The 18,647-nt window shown below is 44.1% G+C and overlaps 1 protein-coding gene across 2 annotated transcripts in view; it reads right to left on the minus strand.

Annotated features, from left to right (window-relative positions):
- Window positions 1-18,647, minus strand: part of LOC120065297 (cysteinyl leukotriene receptor 2-like) — a 25,142-nt gene continuing 6,495 nt past the window's right edge. Inside the window, exons 1-3 of one of the 2 annotated variants that reach the window (XM_039016181.1) lie at window positions 3,676-3,943; window positions 2,592-2,982; window positions 1-2,485 (exon numbers count right to left, since the gene is read on the minus strand). In XM_039016181.1, the coding sequence (XP_038872109.1) occupies window positions 1,447-2,485; window positions 2,592-2,982; window positions 3,676-3,682 (1,437 nt within the window). In that variant the 5' untranslated portion in view covers window positions 3,683-3,943 and the 3' untranslated portion in view covers window positions 1-1,446. Of the gene's footprint in view, window positions 2,486-2,591; window positions 2,983-3,675; window positions 3,944-18,647 lie in introns of those variants that run through there. The other variant, XM_039016182.1, reaches the window with a different exon arrangement.

The following is an 18,647-nucleotide window of genomic DNA, read 5'->3' on the forward strand; positions in this document are numbered from 1 at the left end:
AATTACATTTGGAGTAAAGCCAAATCCTAACTGGCTTCCCTTGACACTTTTTTTTGGTGCTCCAGGACCATTCACAGTTGAACTCACTCAGTTTAGCTCAACGCTGATTGGCTATTATTTTATACTTTTTTTTATCAAAGGAGGCCAAATGCTTGTTGGCCTCCCTTGCATTAAGTGCTACAGGAGGCAACAATATCATACTATTTTTTGACCAGACAGCATCAGATAGATGGCCTACACATACAAAGACAGAGGGTGAGAAACATACAGCTTCTTGCGAATTGAAGGAAAATTATGAAACACAGAGATGAAAGATAAATTCATTATTTATTTTTTGGTCAATTTTTTGTGGGAAGCCTGGCTTCCCTTGGCAACCATGAAAACACGCCACTGAACATTATAAAAATAAATACACATTTTGTGAGTCTACATTGTCATTGGTTTCAGTACTACTTATTCTTTCCCATTTCTTACATTACTTCTCTAACTGTGGCATTTAAGATAACAATTTCTATTCTAGGGTCTCAGCACTACAGCTGAAATCAACTGTCAACTTTGGGCCTCTGTCTGTGTGCCAAATGAGCAGACAGTTTGTTCTTCTCACGGTGTAATTTCAGTTTGTGGTTGCTGATCCACAACACTAGTTACTCATAGTCCAATTTGCGCAACAGGTTTATTTGGATGTTCTGGAAGCTTTGGTAAAACCTGACAGGTGTCAAAGTAATCTTGATCAGGTACACACCTGATCAAGAAGCACACTTATGGTTGATATCCTCAGATGTCCTTGAGATTGAGTGCTTTCCAGACTCTGGCTTCAGCCAACAGTCTTTATCAAATCTCTGCATGAGGTCTGCCTGGTCTCCAATGGTCCTGGTAACTTTATATGCAATGTCAAACTGGACAAGAGCCTCTTGATGTTGGATGAGGTCTTTTGTGAGGTGGTGTTCGTGGTGTTCGAAGCTCTTGCATCAAATATAGTTATCTGTTACTTCAATGTCAAGGAAAAAACTAAATATGTATTATCTAGGCAACATTTGTCAATCACTATGATCAACTGAAGATATTATTAAATTTAACCTACAAATGTGAGCCTGTGGGACTTGTGCAACACAGTTTTTGACCTATATGATACATCTATGAAGAGTGTAATGATTAACACTGGAATAATAAACAATCAAACAAAAGTAGGCCCGGCACCTGTGGCTGCACGGCCTATTGCAGGGATGAGCAACTGCCGGCCGGTCAGCGGGAATGGAAATAACAGAGAGCACACCCACAAAGTGCCTCGGGGGGTTAGTGTCTCCGTGTGGGTGTGTGTGTGTGGTTCAGGCCTCAGGGCTCCATTTTACATGTGCAGCAAAGTGTCTCTGATTCTGGAGAGTGTAGCTAGGGGTTCAGGTCTCAGTAAGTAGAGGTGGGGTATAGGGCAAATAGGTTTTGAACCCTTTATAGACTGTCTTCCACACGGCTTTGTGTGTCTGGTAGGGACCCAGGAAGGGTTAGGGGTGGAGTGAGGGTTGTGTCTGGTAGCGACCCAGGAAGGGTTAGGGGTGGAGTGAGGGGTGTGTCTGGTAGTGACCCAGGAAGGGTTAGGGGTGGAGTGAGGAGTGTGTCTGGTAGGGACCCAGGAAGGGTTAGGGGTGGAGTGAGGGGTGTGTCTGGTAGCGACCCATGAAGGGTTAGGGGTGGAGTGAGGGGTGTGTCTGGTAGCGACCCAGGAAGGGTTAGGGGTGGAGCGAGGGGTGAGTCTCGCATTGTTGGTGTTGTATGCATTGTGGTCTTCTTTCTGCGAGAGAGCAGCAGGCTGCCCTGAGTGAAGGAGGAGGAGAAGGACCGTCGTCGTGACGAGGCGCTGCGTATGACCGCTCTAAAGGACTCCCCGGAGTAGTAGTAGAACAGAGGGTTAACCACACTGTTGGCCGCCGCCAGACACAGCGTCACCACCAACACCCGCTGCAGTGTCGCCGTAGCTACACAGCCCCACCTGCCCACCACCGCGTGCAGGTGCAGTGAGCGAGCCACGTGATAGGGCAGAAAGCACAGTAGGAATGTGCAGATCACCATGGCGACCAGACGCAGAGACCGGCGCCGGCGCCGACGTCTCCCCTGGTTACGTATCTTGTTCCTGTTCAGGCTACCAGTCAACCCTAATCCTGACGAGGCTGTAGCTGTCAGTCGGTGGATGATGCAGCCGTAGCAACCGAGGATGGTGACGAACGGGATCAGGAAGCCGAATGTCATGCCCACGTAGTTGAGAACGAAGATCATCTTCCAGGAGGCAGGGTTACGTGGCTCGAAGCAGCGTGTTAGTCCCGCCCTCACCCTGGTCCCCGAAAACAGGAATGGGACTGAAGCGCCGCCCACAAACAGCCAAATGCCCAAGCATGCCAATAAGGCACGAAGGGGCGTGGCCAAGGCTCGATGACGGAGAGGCTTCAGCACGGCCAGCCAACGGAGCACGCTCAGTCCAGTAAGGAAGAGAACGCTGTAGGGAAGAATAGTTAAGACATAGTTTATTAGTTAGGTGTCTTTCTGGGCAACCAGTGTCAACTCACATTCTGATAATTAGGTTGTGTGTGTGTGTACTGTACCTGGTGTAGAGGTTGAGATAGAAGCAAAACACACACAGTCGGCACAGCCAATCAGGGAGGTCCCAGCGAGCGCCTCTGAAGTAGTAGGCCAATCGCAGCGGCAGGGTGAGGGAGAAGCATGCATCTGATAGGGCGAGATTGGTCATGAGGACAGAGGACGCAGACCGTTTGGGCATCAGTCGCAGGAACACAAACAGCGCTCCAATGTTGCTAAGAAACGCCATAGGGAACACCAGTAGGTAGGTGACAGTGTAGGCTCGGTACTTAAAGAACTCGTCATCACCACTACAGGACTGGTTGCTATTCAATGCTGTCGTCGTGTGGTTACCAAGGTGAATGATCACTGGCGGAAGGGTGTAGTCGAGCGAGTGGGACGTTTCAAGCCACGGAGCTGGGGAGAGACACAGAGGCATCATCATTGGCGTAACTATCACCATAATCATCTTCATCATCATTACCATCATCGTTATTATTACCCTCTTTATCAACACTATCGCTCCCATTATCATAATCGCTATCACCATTATCACAGTATTCGATATCGTTGGCATCATGACCATTGACCATCCTTTTAATCATAATCATCATCATCATTATCAGCAGAATCATTTCTATTATGTTATTTAACTGTTAGGGAAAGGTGGCACTATTACCATGTTGCTTAGACCTGCCTAGGACCTAGGTTTTAAGGGTGTGTGGTTGTTTCTGGACAGGACCACCATATCCAAAATAGCACTAGGCAGTTACATTGGAATGAGGAAGTGTGTCCTCAGGTGAACACGAGTTATGTTGTTCTGCTCGTGTAGGTCTGTTCGCTGATGCAAATGTTACAAACCACAGGAAAATTATCAGTTATACCTGCCAGCCTGAGGCAACGGCTATGTTAACAACAACAACGCACTATATATACAGTACAACAGTCAAACAGCATTCGGCTGAAAACAAATACTACAGCCTTATATGTGAGTAAAATGGACCTTAAAATGGACCTTTATGCCACAGGATGTAGTGTGCTCACCTTGTAGTGAGCACACTACAAGTAACTGTTTCAACAGATGTGTGTGAAGGAGCTGCAGTTACTCACTTGTCATTCTGTCAGAGCATACTCCTACATTCTGTTGTACATCATTCGTGGGACAAATAGTGTCTGCCTGTCGACCTTTGCTGTGTTATCAGATACTACAGTACTGGTAGATTATTGTTAGAAGTCTCTTAACTCTAACTACACACATCTGGAGTCTTCTGAGTATGTCTAGTCAAGACACCCCCAATAGTATAAACTATGTCTTCATTAAAAGTCCCTCTTCTCTTTTCTCCTCTCCTTTCCTCTTCTCTCCTCAGATACGTCAGGAGTCGTGTTAGTCGGTTTGTTTGAGTCTGAATAGTTTGTGCACTCTTTATGCAGAGTTTAAGGGGGGGGGGGGGGTTCGTGGTGGAGTTCCATGGAACACAAACGGTATGACTACTGGGCAGAGTGCCAACTCAACGACCCGCCTCTCTCTATTTAAAGTTTGAAGATTTAGTGAAATGCTAAACTTGCGAGCTTTACCCAACCGTGCAGTATTCAATATAAAAATAATATCAAAAAAAATTCTAACACGAGAAATACGAAAGGAAGCTACAGTTGAAGTAGGAAGTTTACATACACTTAGGTTGGAGTCATAAAAACTTGCTATTCAACCACTCCACAAATTTCTTGTTAACAAACTATAGTTTTGGCAAGTCGGTTAGGACATCTACTTTGTGCAAGACACAAGTCATTTTTCCAACAATTGTTTACACACAGATTATTTCACTTATAATTCATTGTATCACAATTCCAGTGGGACAGAAGTTTACATACACTAAGTTGACTGTGCCTTTAAACAGCTTGGACATTTCCAGAAAATGTCATGGCTTCAGAAGCTTCTGATAGGCTAATTAACATCATTTGAGTCAATTGGAGGTGTACCTGTGGATGTATTTCAAGGCCTACCTTCAAACTCAGTGCCTCTTTGCTTGGCATCATGGGAAAATCAAAAGAAATCAGCCAAGACCTCAGAAAAAAAATTGAAGACCTCCACAAGGTCTGATTCATCCTTGGGAGCAATTTCCAAACACCTGAAGGAACCACGTTCATCTGTACAAACAATAGTACGCAAGTATAAACACCATGGGAACACGCAACCGTCATTCCGCTCAGGAAGGAGACGCGTTCTGTCTCCGAGAGATGAACGTACTTTGGTGCGAAAAGTGCAAATCAATCCCAGAACAACAGCAAAGGACCTTGTGAAGATGCTGGAGGAAACAGGTACAAAATGATCTATATCCACAGTAAAACGAGTCCTATATCGACATAACCTGAAAGGCCGCTCAGCAAGGAAGAAGCCACTGCTCCAAAACCGCCATAAAAAATCCAGACTACGGTTTGCAACTGCACATGGGGACAAAGATCGTACTTTTTGGAGAAATGTCCTCTGGTCTGATGAAACAAAAATAGAACTGTTTAGCCATAATGACCATCGTTATGTTTGGAGGAAAAAGGGGGAGGCTTGCAAGCCGAAGAACACCATCCCAACCGTGAAGCACGGTGGTGGCAGCATCATGTTGTGGGGGTGCTTTGTTGCAGGAGGGACTGGTGTACTTCACAAAATAGATGGCATCATGAGGAAAGGAAAATTATGTGACTATATTGAAGCAACATCTCAAGACATCAGTCAGGAAGTTAAAGCTTGGTCGCAAATGGGTCTTCCAAATGGACAATGACCCCATGCATACTTCCAAAGTTGTGGCAAAATGGCTTAAGGACAACAAAGTCAAGGTATTGGAGTGGCCATCACAAAGCCCTGACCTCAATCCTATAGACATTTTTTGAGCAGAACTGAAAAGGCGTGTGCGAGCAAGGAGGCCTACAAACCTGACTCAGTTACACCAGCTCTGTCAGGAGGAATGGGCCAAAATTCACCCAACTTATTGTGGGAAGCTTGTGGAAGGCTACCCAAAACGTTTGACCCAAGTTTAAATTGTTTAAGGCAATGCTACCAAATACTAATTGGGTGGATGTAAACTTCTGTCCCACTGGGAATGTGATGAAAGAAATAAAAGCTGAAATAAATCATTCTCTCTACTGTTATTCTTACATTTAACATTTTTAAAATAAAGTGGTGATCCTAACTGACCTAAAACAGGGAATATTTATGAGGATTAAATGTCAGGAATTGTGAAAACTGAGTTTAAATGTATTTGGCTTATGTGTATGTAAATGTCCGACTTCAACTGTATATACTCTACAGGGTAAATGTACAATGTGCAGGGATACTGGAGTATTTGAGGTAGATATTTACATGTAGGCAGGGATTAGGAAAAGTGACTGGTAGCAGGATAAATAATAATAATAATAATAGTATGGCAGCAGCATAGGAGGTAGGTGTGTGTGTGCGTAGTGGTGCGTGTGTGTATGTGAGTGTGTGTATGTAAGAGTGTCAGTGTAGGCATTATAGGCGGATATACAGTACATGTAACCAGGGATGAAAAGTGACTGTAGCAGGAATATAGAAATACTTTTAGTAATATTCTAATGGTAATATATACATGTAAACAGGAGTAATAGTGGCCAGTAGCAGGATAAATAGATAAATACCTATGATAATGGCAATCAATAATCAATGAACAGCAGCGTGGTGGTAGTAATAAATCGAATCAATAATAATTTTAGTAGCAGCGTAAGTATAAGGGGAACAGTAGTAGTTAGCCGTTTAACAGTCTTATGGCCAAGGGATAGAAGCTTTTTATGAGTCTGTTGGTCTGAGCCTTGATGCACCGGTACTACCTGCCGGACGGGAGTATGGAGAACAGTCCATGTCTCGGGTGGCTGTAGTCTTTGGCAATTTTTCAGGCCTTTCTTAGACACCTCCTGGCATGTAGGTTCTGTCTTCTCTATGTCACCACATAACCACATTTTCTGACCTTTTTTTGTCAGATGCAAATGTCAGATGCAAATGTACACATTGAGGGAGAGAGAGAGTTCACCGGTATTGACTGTCATTCCTGCCTCAGGCCGGCTGGTGGGAAATGTGCCAGCTTTTTTTTTAGAAAGGAATGATGTGTTTTGGTATTTATTGAAGGTGAAAACTTGGGCTAAGGGCTGACTATTTGGCCGGGCCTTGTGTCATTGTTATTGAGCAGCCTGCAACAAATAAGGGGTAATAGGCTTAAGTGAGGTGTTGATCAAGATATCAGAGGTTATGACCCCAGACTTGTAGGCTCCAGTGGGAGATGGGTGCTAGAATGCAAGAGATCGGGAGTTTGTGAGCAGGACTGTGCACTCGGAATCCACACAAGTGAGGACGAATGAACGGGGGTGCATCTCTCTATATGTAGCCTACTACAGTATATCACTGTAGAATGTTGGGGTCACTACACTTATAACCTGGAGTGGATCCTTAAAGGGTACAGTGAGCTGAAATAAGCTAATAAAGGTCCAACAGATTTACCATGACCATCTTCCTTTTAATTGGCTGCCCCGCTCCTGTGACTCTTGGGAAGCTGACCTGGCCATACCTTGTCAGGTGGGTAGTGCGCCAGTGAAGACACAAAGAGAACCTGCAGCCGCTGGCTCAATAATAGATTAATCTGAGGCACAATGACTAGAGAGAGGGGAACCTGGGTTGAGATCAAAACACCTCCTCCTCCATGCTTCACGGTGGGAACCACACATGCGGAGATCATCCGTTAATCTACTCTGCGTCTCACAAAGACACAAAAATGTGGACTCATCAGACCAAAGGACTTTCCACCGGTCTAATGTCCATTGGTCATGTTTTTTGGCCGAAGCAAGTCTCTTCTTCATATTGGTGTCCTTTATTAGTGTTATTTTTTCCAGCAATTAGAAAATGAAGGCCTGATTCACACAGTCTCCTCTGAACTCTACATTTATTTTGGCTGAATCTTCTGAGGCTGGTAATTCTAATGAACTTATCCTCTGCAGCAGAGGTAACTCTGGGTCTTCCTTTCCTGTGGTGGTCCTCATGAGAGCCAGTTTCATCATAGCGCTTGATGGTTTTTGTGACTGCATTTGAAGAAACTTTCAAAGTTCTTGAAATGTTCCGTATTGACTGACCTTCATGTCTTAAAGTAATGATGGACTGTCATTTCTCTTTGCTTATTTGAGCTGTTCTTGCCTTAATATGGACTTGATCTTTTACTAAATAGAGCTATCTTTTGTATACCACCCCTACCTTGTCACAGCACAACTGATTGGCTCAAACGCATTAAGAAGGAAAGAAATTCCACAAATGAACTTTTAACCAGGCATACCTGTTAACCTCACTAGGGTATGTGGGACGGTAGCGTCCCACCTCGTCAACAGCCAGTGAAACTGCAGGGCGCCAAATTCAAAACAACAAAAATGCCATAATTTATATTCCTCAAACATACAAGTATTTTACACCATTTTAAAGATACACTTGTTGTAAATCCAGCCATAGTGTCCGATTTCAAATAGGTTTTACGACGAAAGCACACCAAACGATTATGTTAGGTTCGAGCCAATTAATCTAAAAGAAAAAGAAACGCACACCTATTTAGGCGAGGTGCTGGCTAGCGGAGTAGAAAACTTAAAAATAAAGGAGAGCCGCACACTCTAGGAGCTCAGATACAAAAATATTTAATTTACCAACGTTTCGACAGGCAAGCTGTCTTCATCAGGGTACCCTGGTAAATTAAATATTTTTGCATCTGAGCTCCTAGAGTGTGCGGCTCTCCTTTATTTTTAAGGTTCGAGCCAAGTCACAGAAAAAGACAGCCATTTTTCCAGCCAAAGAGAGGAGTAACAAAAAGCAGAAATAGAGATAAAATTAATCACTAACCTTTGATGATCTTCATCAGATGACACTCATAGGACTTCATGTTACACAATACATGTATGTTTTGTTCGGTAAAGTTCATATTTATATCCAAAAATCTGAGTTTAGGCGGGACGCTACTGTCTCACTTGGCAAAAAGCCAGAGAAAATGCAGAGCACCAAATTCAAATGAATTACTATAAAAATTATAAAAATCTAACTTTCATTAAATCACACATGAAAGATACCAAATTAAAGCTACACTGGTTGTGAATCCAGCCAACATGTCAGAATTCAAATAGGCTTTTCGGCGAAAGCAAACGATGCTATTTTCTAAGGATAGCACCATTGTAAACAAAGAGAGAGAAGCATATTTCAACCCTGCAGGCGCGACACAAAACGCAGAAATAAAAATATAATTCATGCCTTACCTTTGACGAGCTTCTGTTGTTGGCACTCCAATATGTCCCATAAACATCACAAATGGTCCTTTTGTTTGATTAATTCCGTCGATATATATCCAAAATGTCCATTTATTTGGCGCATTTGATCCAGAAAAACACCGGTTCCAAATTGTGAAACGTGACTACAAAATATCTCAAAGGTTACCTGTAAACTTTGCCCAAAAATTTCAAACTACTTTTGTAATACAACTTTAGGTATTTTTTAACGTAAATAATCGATAAAATTGAAGACGGACCTGTGTTCAATACCGGAGGAAAACAATGTGTAGCATGCTTTCTGGTCACGCGCCTCTAACAAACAGTACACTTCACTGGAGCCTCATTCTGAACATGGCTACTTCTTCATTTCTCAAAGGAAAAACCTCAACCAATTTCTAAAGACTGTTGACATCCAGTGGAAGCGGTAGGAACTGCAAGAAGGTCCCTTAGAAATCTGGTTTCCAATGAAACCTCATTGAAAAGAGAGTGACCTCAAAAAAAAAAAAAACTCTGAATGGTTTGTCCTCGGGGTTTCGCCTGCTAAATAAGTTCTGTTATACTCACAGACATGATTCAAACAGTTTAGAAACTTCAGAGTGTTTTCTATCCAAATATACTAATAATATGCATATCTTATCTTCTGGGGATGAGTAGCTGGCAGTTTAATTTGGGCATGCTTTTCATCCAAAATTCCGAATGCTGCCCCTTACCCAAGAGAAGTTAATTGAAATGCATTCCAGGTGACTACCTCATGAAGCTGGTTGAGAGAATGCCAAGAGTGTGCAAAGCTGTCATCAAGGCAAAGGGTGGCTACTTTGAAGAATCTCAAATATAAAATATATCTTAATTTGTTTAAAACTTTTTTGGTTACTACATGATTCCATATGTGTTATTTCATAGTTCAGATGTCTTTGCTAATATTCTACAATGTAGAAAATTGTAAAAATAAAGAAAACCCTTGAATGAGTAGGTGTGTCCAAACTTTTGACTGATACTGTACATCTTGGTTGTTTTTCTCTAGGATGCCCACAGACCTAACAAGACTCATGTGGAGGTCCCCCAGTACCAGTCAAAAACATTTACTGAAGTATATATGGAGACTGTTTAGTGACAAAAATATGGGGTTCAAATACATGTAAAAGAAAAAATCATGTTTCTTGATCTTATATCTCTCAGATAAAGGATAGACGCTTCAGAACAAACTTTCTTTAGATTTTTTTTGAGGGGGGACTATCTGTTGTTCCATGTAGTGAATATGTTATTCAATGCATTTGTATGCGCTAATAGCAGTAATGCCAAATAAAAAAAATTCATCAAATATATATTTTTTAAATATATTTTTGATACTTCAAGGTGTTTTAAAATTAAAAATCAAATAGTAAAATGATCCTTGGTATGACCTTCTTAAAACAATTTCATATAGCTTGGTAGTACCCCCCACCCTCCCCCGGCTTAGACAGGGCTTATACTCTTATGGGTTAAGGTGGGGTAGGAGAGGTGGAGAGTGAGACACAGCTCTGTGTAAGAGAGGTACTGTATAGAGACTGGGGAGATCACGGCTCCTCAGCTCAAGCTCAGCACGTACACAGAGGAATCAACCTCACTAGAAATGATCGAGACAGGTGGGATTTAATTATAATATGAATGAGAGACACTAGTCTCTAGTCTATTTTACCATTACCTTATGGGATACCATTATTTTCTTATGGAGTTATCAAGAGTTGTAATTCTAAGTTGATTGGTTATTCTAATTTGTTTATTTTTTTTATTTAACATGCAGTGGTGTTTGTTTTTGAATCACGAAGGAAAGATGATCACATGTTGGCAGGCACTGATAAGGGTGGAGAGATGTGGTTTAGTGAGGAAGGGCCGAGGTTAAGGGCCTGCCTAGCAACAAAGATGCAATGTTTAGAGAGAAGGAGGAGATTCCACCCCAAATTGGGGTATACTACCACTGGTGGATGACCCAATGGGTGAATAAACTTGGTTTAAGCTTTACTAATCGTCCGTGAGTTTTACTAGGTTAATTTAGAACCTAACAAGTGTTACAAAATCCTCTTCTTACACTAGTATTCCCATAATTATCCACAATGCTTCACCTGAGCTTATAAAACCAATCATACATCTTCTGTGTCCAGAGTTGAGGGACAGATGTCTTATTTCCTCTCTTTCCTCATCTGCCCAAACAGGACTTCCTGTAGCTCAGGAAACTACAGATGAGCCACAGGGCCTCCAGGTCAGTGTTCTAGGGGTCAGCTGCTGCTGTAAACAACGGATGCCCACTCTTCCCTCCTGTCCTGCAATTCTCTTTTCAGCATAACCCAGGTACGACTGTCTGTGCTCCATTCTACCAGTTCAACATTGACTTTTCATCTTCTCATCATCTCCCCCTTGTTCTGTGTCTTTCTGTTTCTCTGTGGGTGTGTGTGCAGCAATGTTCCCTCTAAACTGCGTGCCTGTGTAGCTCTCCCGGGGAAGAAACATTTCTAGAGTTTTCCCCATTAGTTAACACTATCAACATTTCGCTTTACTGTTGGAATTGTGATTGAATCAATGCAATATTAAAACCCCTTTCAATGCAACATACCGAGACTAAACGAACTATGCAAGACTTACTATGCAAAACTCAGTGGCGTGTATTCATGGATGCCAAGGGAAGCCAGGCTTCCCCAAAAAATGGACCAATACAATTTTTTAATAAAACGTAATGTATTTTTAGTCTCTCTGTGTTTCATAATTTTCCTTCAATTCACAAGAGGCTGAATGTATCTCACAGGAGAAAGCATCTGAGCGAGTGAAACAGCGCCCCTCTGTCTCTCTACATGTAGGCCATCTATCTGATGCTGTCTGGTCCAAACCAGTATGACATTGCTTTTGTTTACCCATAAATGGCCATATGACCTTTGAAATGTTTGAATCCTTCTTGATCTGTAATGCGATTTGTGGATTCAAATAAAGTATTTAAAATGTGTGTCTGTATTTATTTTGTAGGCCTATGTAGCGTGGTTCGTTCTGCGTTGTGTGTTTTCAATTAAGACGCTGCCACAACTGACGGTCTGCTCGTTGAACTCTTTTTATTTGCCCTGCACACGAAGAGACAACACACACGTTACCCTTGGTGCAGTCACAGCTCTCCGGCACCTTGCTAGCCGAGGGTCAGGCAAAAGAGAACGATAAAGTGGTATGGGAATACAGATAAACCGCGATGGGCCAAACCAAAATATACAAAACTTTTACAATCACTTGTATGTACAATATTGGTATGAAAAAGTGTTTGTACACCAAATAAAAACATTAGCTATGCAGCTGTAATTAAATAAAAAAATACACTGAATTATTATTATTATTATCAGATTATTAACATCCCCTCTTGACCTGGCCTATTTGAATTGGTCCTTGTGTGCAATTTGGTGCGTAATCTAGGGGAACAACATCACACTGCTACATTCACCCCCACTGTTTTACACTAGATTATAGGCCCAAAACAAAACACATTACCTCAAAGGTAACAAAGCAAAGAAAGAAAAAAAATTCACACCCACAGGGCGACAGAGTAACCCAGTGTAGTCCCTTAATTCTAGACCCACAAATGGTCGATCAGCTGAAAAGCTATCCCGCGAAGGATTAGGAAAAATAAGGGGTAGCTAATCCCTTATTCAACCGTATACGAAAAATGCCATATACATTTTATGCCGATGGACTACACACAAAGTTACATGAATTGTAAAATATATTAGACAAACCCACAAATCATTCTAAGACATGCTTAGATTCCTACATTCCTACAAAAGAAAAGGTAGGCAATATCCTACCGTCACTGAGAAACCAAGAACTGTTTCATTTCCTGTGTAGACATAGTTTGGATTAGCCTATCCACTGGCTTAATAAGTCTACCTAGTCTAGTCCGAACACCCTCACCCACAAACCTAGCAGGAATGTCACAGACAGCACTAACCCTGCTCAGAGGTCTAACCTCAGGATGGGGAGTACTACAGATCCGCATCTCCGGAGCCAGCACACTTTCAGTTACCGACTCAACACTAGTAGTGTCAGACGACTGATCAGAATCCTGGTAGATTGTCACAGACCACACTGACGAAGCATCTTCAACCAAGGTAACATCATCCACACTGAATGGAGTTTCGCAATCAGAACTCTTGTAGGCTTCGGGGATATCTCTCTGGTCCACTTCTGCTGAGCACACCTCACTTAAGGGGACTTCATACGGTTGTTCCACCTCACTTCCATCAGCCGGGACTTCACCATCCTCTTGGAGTATCCTCCCAGAAGACTCAGGAAGGCCTGCTACCCAGTGGACAGTCCTGGCGTCACTCCCATCCATTTGGCTGGACTTTGCAGACATCTCAGAGATCACGTCACCACTCGATAGAGATCCGTGACCCTCAGGTTCCTCCCACGAAGGTAAAGGCAGAAAGTTGACTGGCATAATCAGGTTCCTATGCACAGTTTTGATGCGTCCAGTGGTAGGGTGTTGGATACGATATGTGTTCAGTGAGCTGTTCTTTGCAACCACTATGTACACCACACTCTCCCAGCGATCAGCCAGTTTCTTCTTGCCCCTCTCCCCCTTGTTAGCAAGTAGAACTCTATCTCCCTTCTGCACCGAGTGACCCTTAGACCGTCTGTTGTAGACCTCGGCTTGTCTCTTTTGTTGCTTACTGGCATGCTGCTGGGCCAATGTCATGGCCTCTCTCAGATCCTCACCCAGAGACTGGACATACTTATCCACATCTACTGTGTCCCCATCCAACAGCACACTTTCAAACATAACATCTACCGGCAACCTAGGGGTGCGTCCGAACATCAAGAAGAAGGGTGGAAACCCAGTAGTCTCATGAACAGTGCAGTTATAGGAGAATGTCAATGTGTTCAACATCTGAGGCCATTTAGCCTTAGACCTAGCTGGCAGAGCTCTAATCATCCCACCCAGTGTGCGATTCAGACGTTCTGCTTGACCGTTACCCATGGGATGATAAGGTGTGGTGTGGGACTTTTCAACACCAGATAACTGAAGTAATTCTGCAATAAGTAAACTCTCAAAGTTAGCACCCCTGTCAGAATGGATGCAATCAGCGAACCCATAAATGCAGAAGAAATTATTCCAGAGAACACGAGCAACAGTCTTAGCAGACTGGTTTGGACATGGATACGCACAGGCCAGCTTAGTAAAGTGATCAGTCACTACTAACACATCAATAGACTTGTTGTTTGAATCTTCGGCAGTCCAGAAATCAATACACACAAGTTCTAAAGGTGCCGTTGTCACAATGGAGACAAGTGGAGCTCTTGCTTCAGGCTCAGGTGCTTTACTCAACACACATCTCTTACAGTGGGCCACGTATTCCTTGACATCCTTCTCCATAGATTCCCAGTAAAACCGCTGTCTCGTGAGCCACAATGTGCGCTGCTGACCCTGATGACCAGCATCATCATGAACTCCCTTCAACACAAGGCCTCTCAAAGACACAGGTACAACATACTGGAATATTTTCTTCTTACTCACTGGGTGTTTTGAGACACGATACAGAATCCCTAACCGCGTGGTGAGTTTCCCCCACTGTCTTAGAGTATAAACTGTTTCTTTAGCTTCAAAGACTCGCTCTCTCCTAGATGGGCGCCGGCCTCTATCTACAAAGAACATTACTCTGCTGATGATAGGATCCAGTGACTGGTTATCATACAGCTCCTTGTGTGTAAGGACAGGTAAAGGGCTCTGACCCATGGACATCAACTTCTCAAGGTGCTGCACATGTGAAACGGCCCTCACTGTGGCAGCCATCATCCCATCGGCGATGGGCCTGGAGGACAGCAGACACCTCTTCACAGGAAACCAACCCACTGACATCGTCTCCAGCTCTACTCAACTCACTCCCAGGAGCCATAGACGTTCCACAGCCAGCCTCGGGCTGCTCACAGGAGAGACGGAACATGTCTTGTACATCATCCAGTCGAAGACCTCTGGCTTCCTCCAGCAGGACATCATATGGAATTCTTGTCAGTCGGTGCAGAACTTTGGAGCGGACAAATGGCTCTCTGCTCAAAGCATCAGCAACGACATTCTTGGGCCCTGGTATGTACTGGATATCAAAATCAAAAGGTGCCAGCTTTGCAACCCATCTCTGCTCACATGCATCAAGTCTCGGCTTTGTAAGAATATATTTGAGTGGATTGTTGTCGGTCCACACCGTAAACTTATGCCCTCGCAGCCAATGGCTGAACTTATCATGAATGGCCCATTTCATGGCTAGAAATTCCAGCCGGTGAGCAGGATACTTGGATTGTGCATGATTAAGAGATTTACTAGCAAAAGCTATTGGCCTGGCTATGGCCTTCCCATCTTGCACTTGGGATAGTACAGCTCCCAAACCACTAGTAGATGCATCAACAGAAAGCAAAAATGGCTGAGAAAAATCTGGATGAGCCAGCAGTGCCTGGTCAACTAGTGCTGCTTTCAAAGCTTCAAAAGCGAGTTGACATTCGCAGTCCAGTCTGCAGCAGTGAGCCTGCGAGAGGGACCAGGCCTCTTTCTGCCCTTGCCTCTCCTAGGCTTCTTCTGACCTGTAGTCAGCTGAAACAATGGCCTAGCAACCATGGAACAATTCTCAATGTAGTGTTGATAGTATACTACCATACCAAGGAAAGAGCGGATTTTGCTAGGAGACGGAGTGACACCATCAGCTTCCATCATCTCACTCTCAGTCACATTCAAAATGGTTTGAACCTTAGCAGGATCAGTGGCTACGCCCTCCTGAGAAATGATGTGGCCCAAAAACTTAACAGACCTCCTCAAAAACTTGCACTTAGACGGAGACAGTTTAAGATTGTGCTCCTGCAACCGCTGGAAAACCATCTCAAGTCTCTGCAGACTCTCTTCCTCCGTCTTAGCAAAAACCATCGGATCATCCAAATAGCAAAGGAGACTTAGAAAGTTTTGGTCCCCAAAGATGGTCAGCATCATTCTCATAAAAGTAGCTGGGCTGTTGCAAAGGCCCTGAGGCAAACGATTGTACTCGTGCAGACCTAAAGGAGAGGAAAAGGCAGTGTATTTCTTATCCTCTTCATGCAGTGGCACATTGTAGTACCCTGATGTCAAGTCCATTGTGCTGAAGAAGGCATTACCTCCCAGCGCCGCCAGTACATCAGCCTGATGAGGCAGTGGATGAGCATCCTTCACTGTGCGGGCGTTTAACCACCTAAAGTCAGTACATAGACGCAAGTCCCCATTCTTTTTCCATACCAGCACCAATGGTGAGGCATACTCGCTGCTGGATTTTCTGACGATTTCCTTTTCCTCCATATCATCCAGTGTTTCCCTGAGTTTTTGGTAATCAGCTGGAGAAAGCCTACGATAAGGTAATCGAAATGGGCGGTCATCAGTCAGCCGTATGCGATGGCAGAACTCTTTTGCCTCTCCACAATCCAGGCTATGTCTAGAGAACACCGTGTCATACTTCTCAATTAAACCGACAAGTTTGTCTTTCCAGAACTGTGAAACTGGACACTCCTCAACAGACAGGCCTTGAAGTCCAAGATTGCTCAGTGTACTGTTGTCATTAACTACACTGCCACCAACTGAACTCTTAGCTGTAAGACTGCCATGTGAGCTGTCACATTGTACTTTTGCCACGTTCTGGTAAGCAGCTTGCTGCTTGACATCATCAAAATCCTCCAATGCAATACAAGGGTACACATCTGCCACTTTAGCATTTCGTCTCAGGGTAACTGGCGAAGTTGTTGGATTCACAATCTTCACAGGGAGCCATCCATCCCCCCACAGAGGCGTAACTACTCTCCCTACTAGTATGTGTCGATTCACACAACGAGATGTGCTGGGCTCGACCACAACAGTACTGCCCACAGAGAGTTTTGTCTTTGGGGGTAAGCGGCCCCACACCAGATGCTCACTCATGGGTTGGAGCGTTACTGCCCTCTTCAACTTAATGGTGCCCACTTTATCTGGGATGGAGTCTCCTCTCCATCTCTCCAGATTTGATAGGAGACGCAGGAACTGGCTGTCCTCACACTGGCCAGAAGGACCTGGCGTACCCACCACCCGCCAGTAGCTGTCATTTGATTTGAACTGTCTAATCAGAGACTTCAACACGTTAGTGCCAACAATGAGTTCATCAACCTGCCCATCTACAATAAGCACTGGGACTACATAACTGAAGCCATAAAGCTGTAGTTTCAAGTCACACATGCCCACTGGGCTAGTTTGCGTCCCACCACAACCCACCAGTATGATGTCTGAAGGAGCTAGAAAGTTCCCCTCTACCACTCCTGCCTCCCTCAACCGAGGTACAATATCTGCGCGCAGAGTAGTAGCCATGGACCCACTATCTAACATCCCCTTCAGCTCAACTTTATCCTGTACTAGCACGGTGGTGTAAAACAAACTGTCATTCTGAGAAATTCTCATTGTGTTCTGAAAAATTACTGTGTTGTTCTTGGGTACTGACTCACAAAAATAAGAATAAACAGATTGGATATCATCATCATCAGTGGAGGAAAAATTAGCCTGCCCCACATTGCCCTCCTCAGAATGGAGGCTTTCTAGTTTTCCAGACCTGCCAGTCTGTCCACATCCAGGGCTCTTTCGCTTCCCAGTCTCACTACAGTCAAAGCTCATGTGGCCAGGAGAGAAGCACTTGAAACACAGCTGGTGCATCTGACAGTGAGCTTTGGTCCAGTGATTAGTGCTTCCACAGACAGCGCACTCACGCTCACGTTTGGGGAACTGTTTACGGGGCCCTCTGTTCACAGACTGAGTATTGCTGACAAGAGCCTTCTCTAGCATACTCAAAACTTTCTCTAATGTCCCACCCTCAGATACAGATTGGGCCTGTTCTGGTTCACGGCCACATCGAGAAAAAGATGACACATTAGGTCTGCTCTCAGGAACCACTTCCTCCTGGGGGGAGTCGAAGACAGCAGCCACCTGCTGTGAAAGTTGTGTTCTACATGCTTTACGCTCCCTTAACAGTTCATCCAAACGATCCTGTACCTCACTGGCTGTCCAGTCACGAAGGGGTTTGCATTTGAACACTTGGGCCAACTCTTTATCAGGACAGTTGCGTACAAACATGACTGCCAACTCTGAGCACTGATTGGGCAAGGTTCTACCCTCACTTACAAGGTACTGTTCAGCTGCCTCTGCAGCTTTGTTAAGCCTAATCCAGAAATCTAGTGGACCCTCATTAGCATATGGTCTCATTGAATAGAAATCAGCTAATGGCATACCTGAGTAGACAGTATCCCCAAAGTGTTGCTTGAGAACACTGAACACTGCCTTAACATCTGTGACAACAGGGTTGTTACGCATCCAGACTTTGGTCACATCCCGTGCCCTCCCCATGAGCCTAGACATCACCTCCCCAACATTCTCAGACCCAGTGTAACCCCTCTTCTCTAGGTAGACTCCCATTAGCTCCTCCCACTCCAGGACAGAGTACTTATCTGAGCCATCACCCCTGAAGAAAGGTGGAGCACTAACCTCTGACTTCACAACCAGATTCAGCTTGGACGCATCAATAAAAGTTGACCCACATTGTTCAGGCAGGGGAAACTGCTGGGATTGGTCAGGGGAATGGGCAGGAGAAAGACTTGAAGCCCCAGGCTGCAGTAAACTCGCTCTGATAGATTCTCCTATCTCTGAACCAATCTGCTTAATAAGGTCACTAAGCTGACTCGGTGTCCCATTATTACTGAGGACTGGGGACAATGGTACATCAAGAGACAGAGGTGGGAGACCCTGGTCAGGTGGAGTAAAC

The sequence above is a fragment of the Salvelinus namaycush genome, chromosome 20 (assembly GCF_016432855.1).
Source record: "Salvelinus namaycush isolate Seneca chromosome 20, SaNama_1.0, whole genome shotgun sequence".
Lineage (NCBI taxonomy): Eukaryota > Metazoa > Chordata > Actinopteri > Salmoniformes > Salmonidae > Salvelinus > Salvelinus namaycush.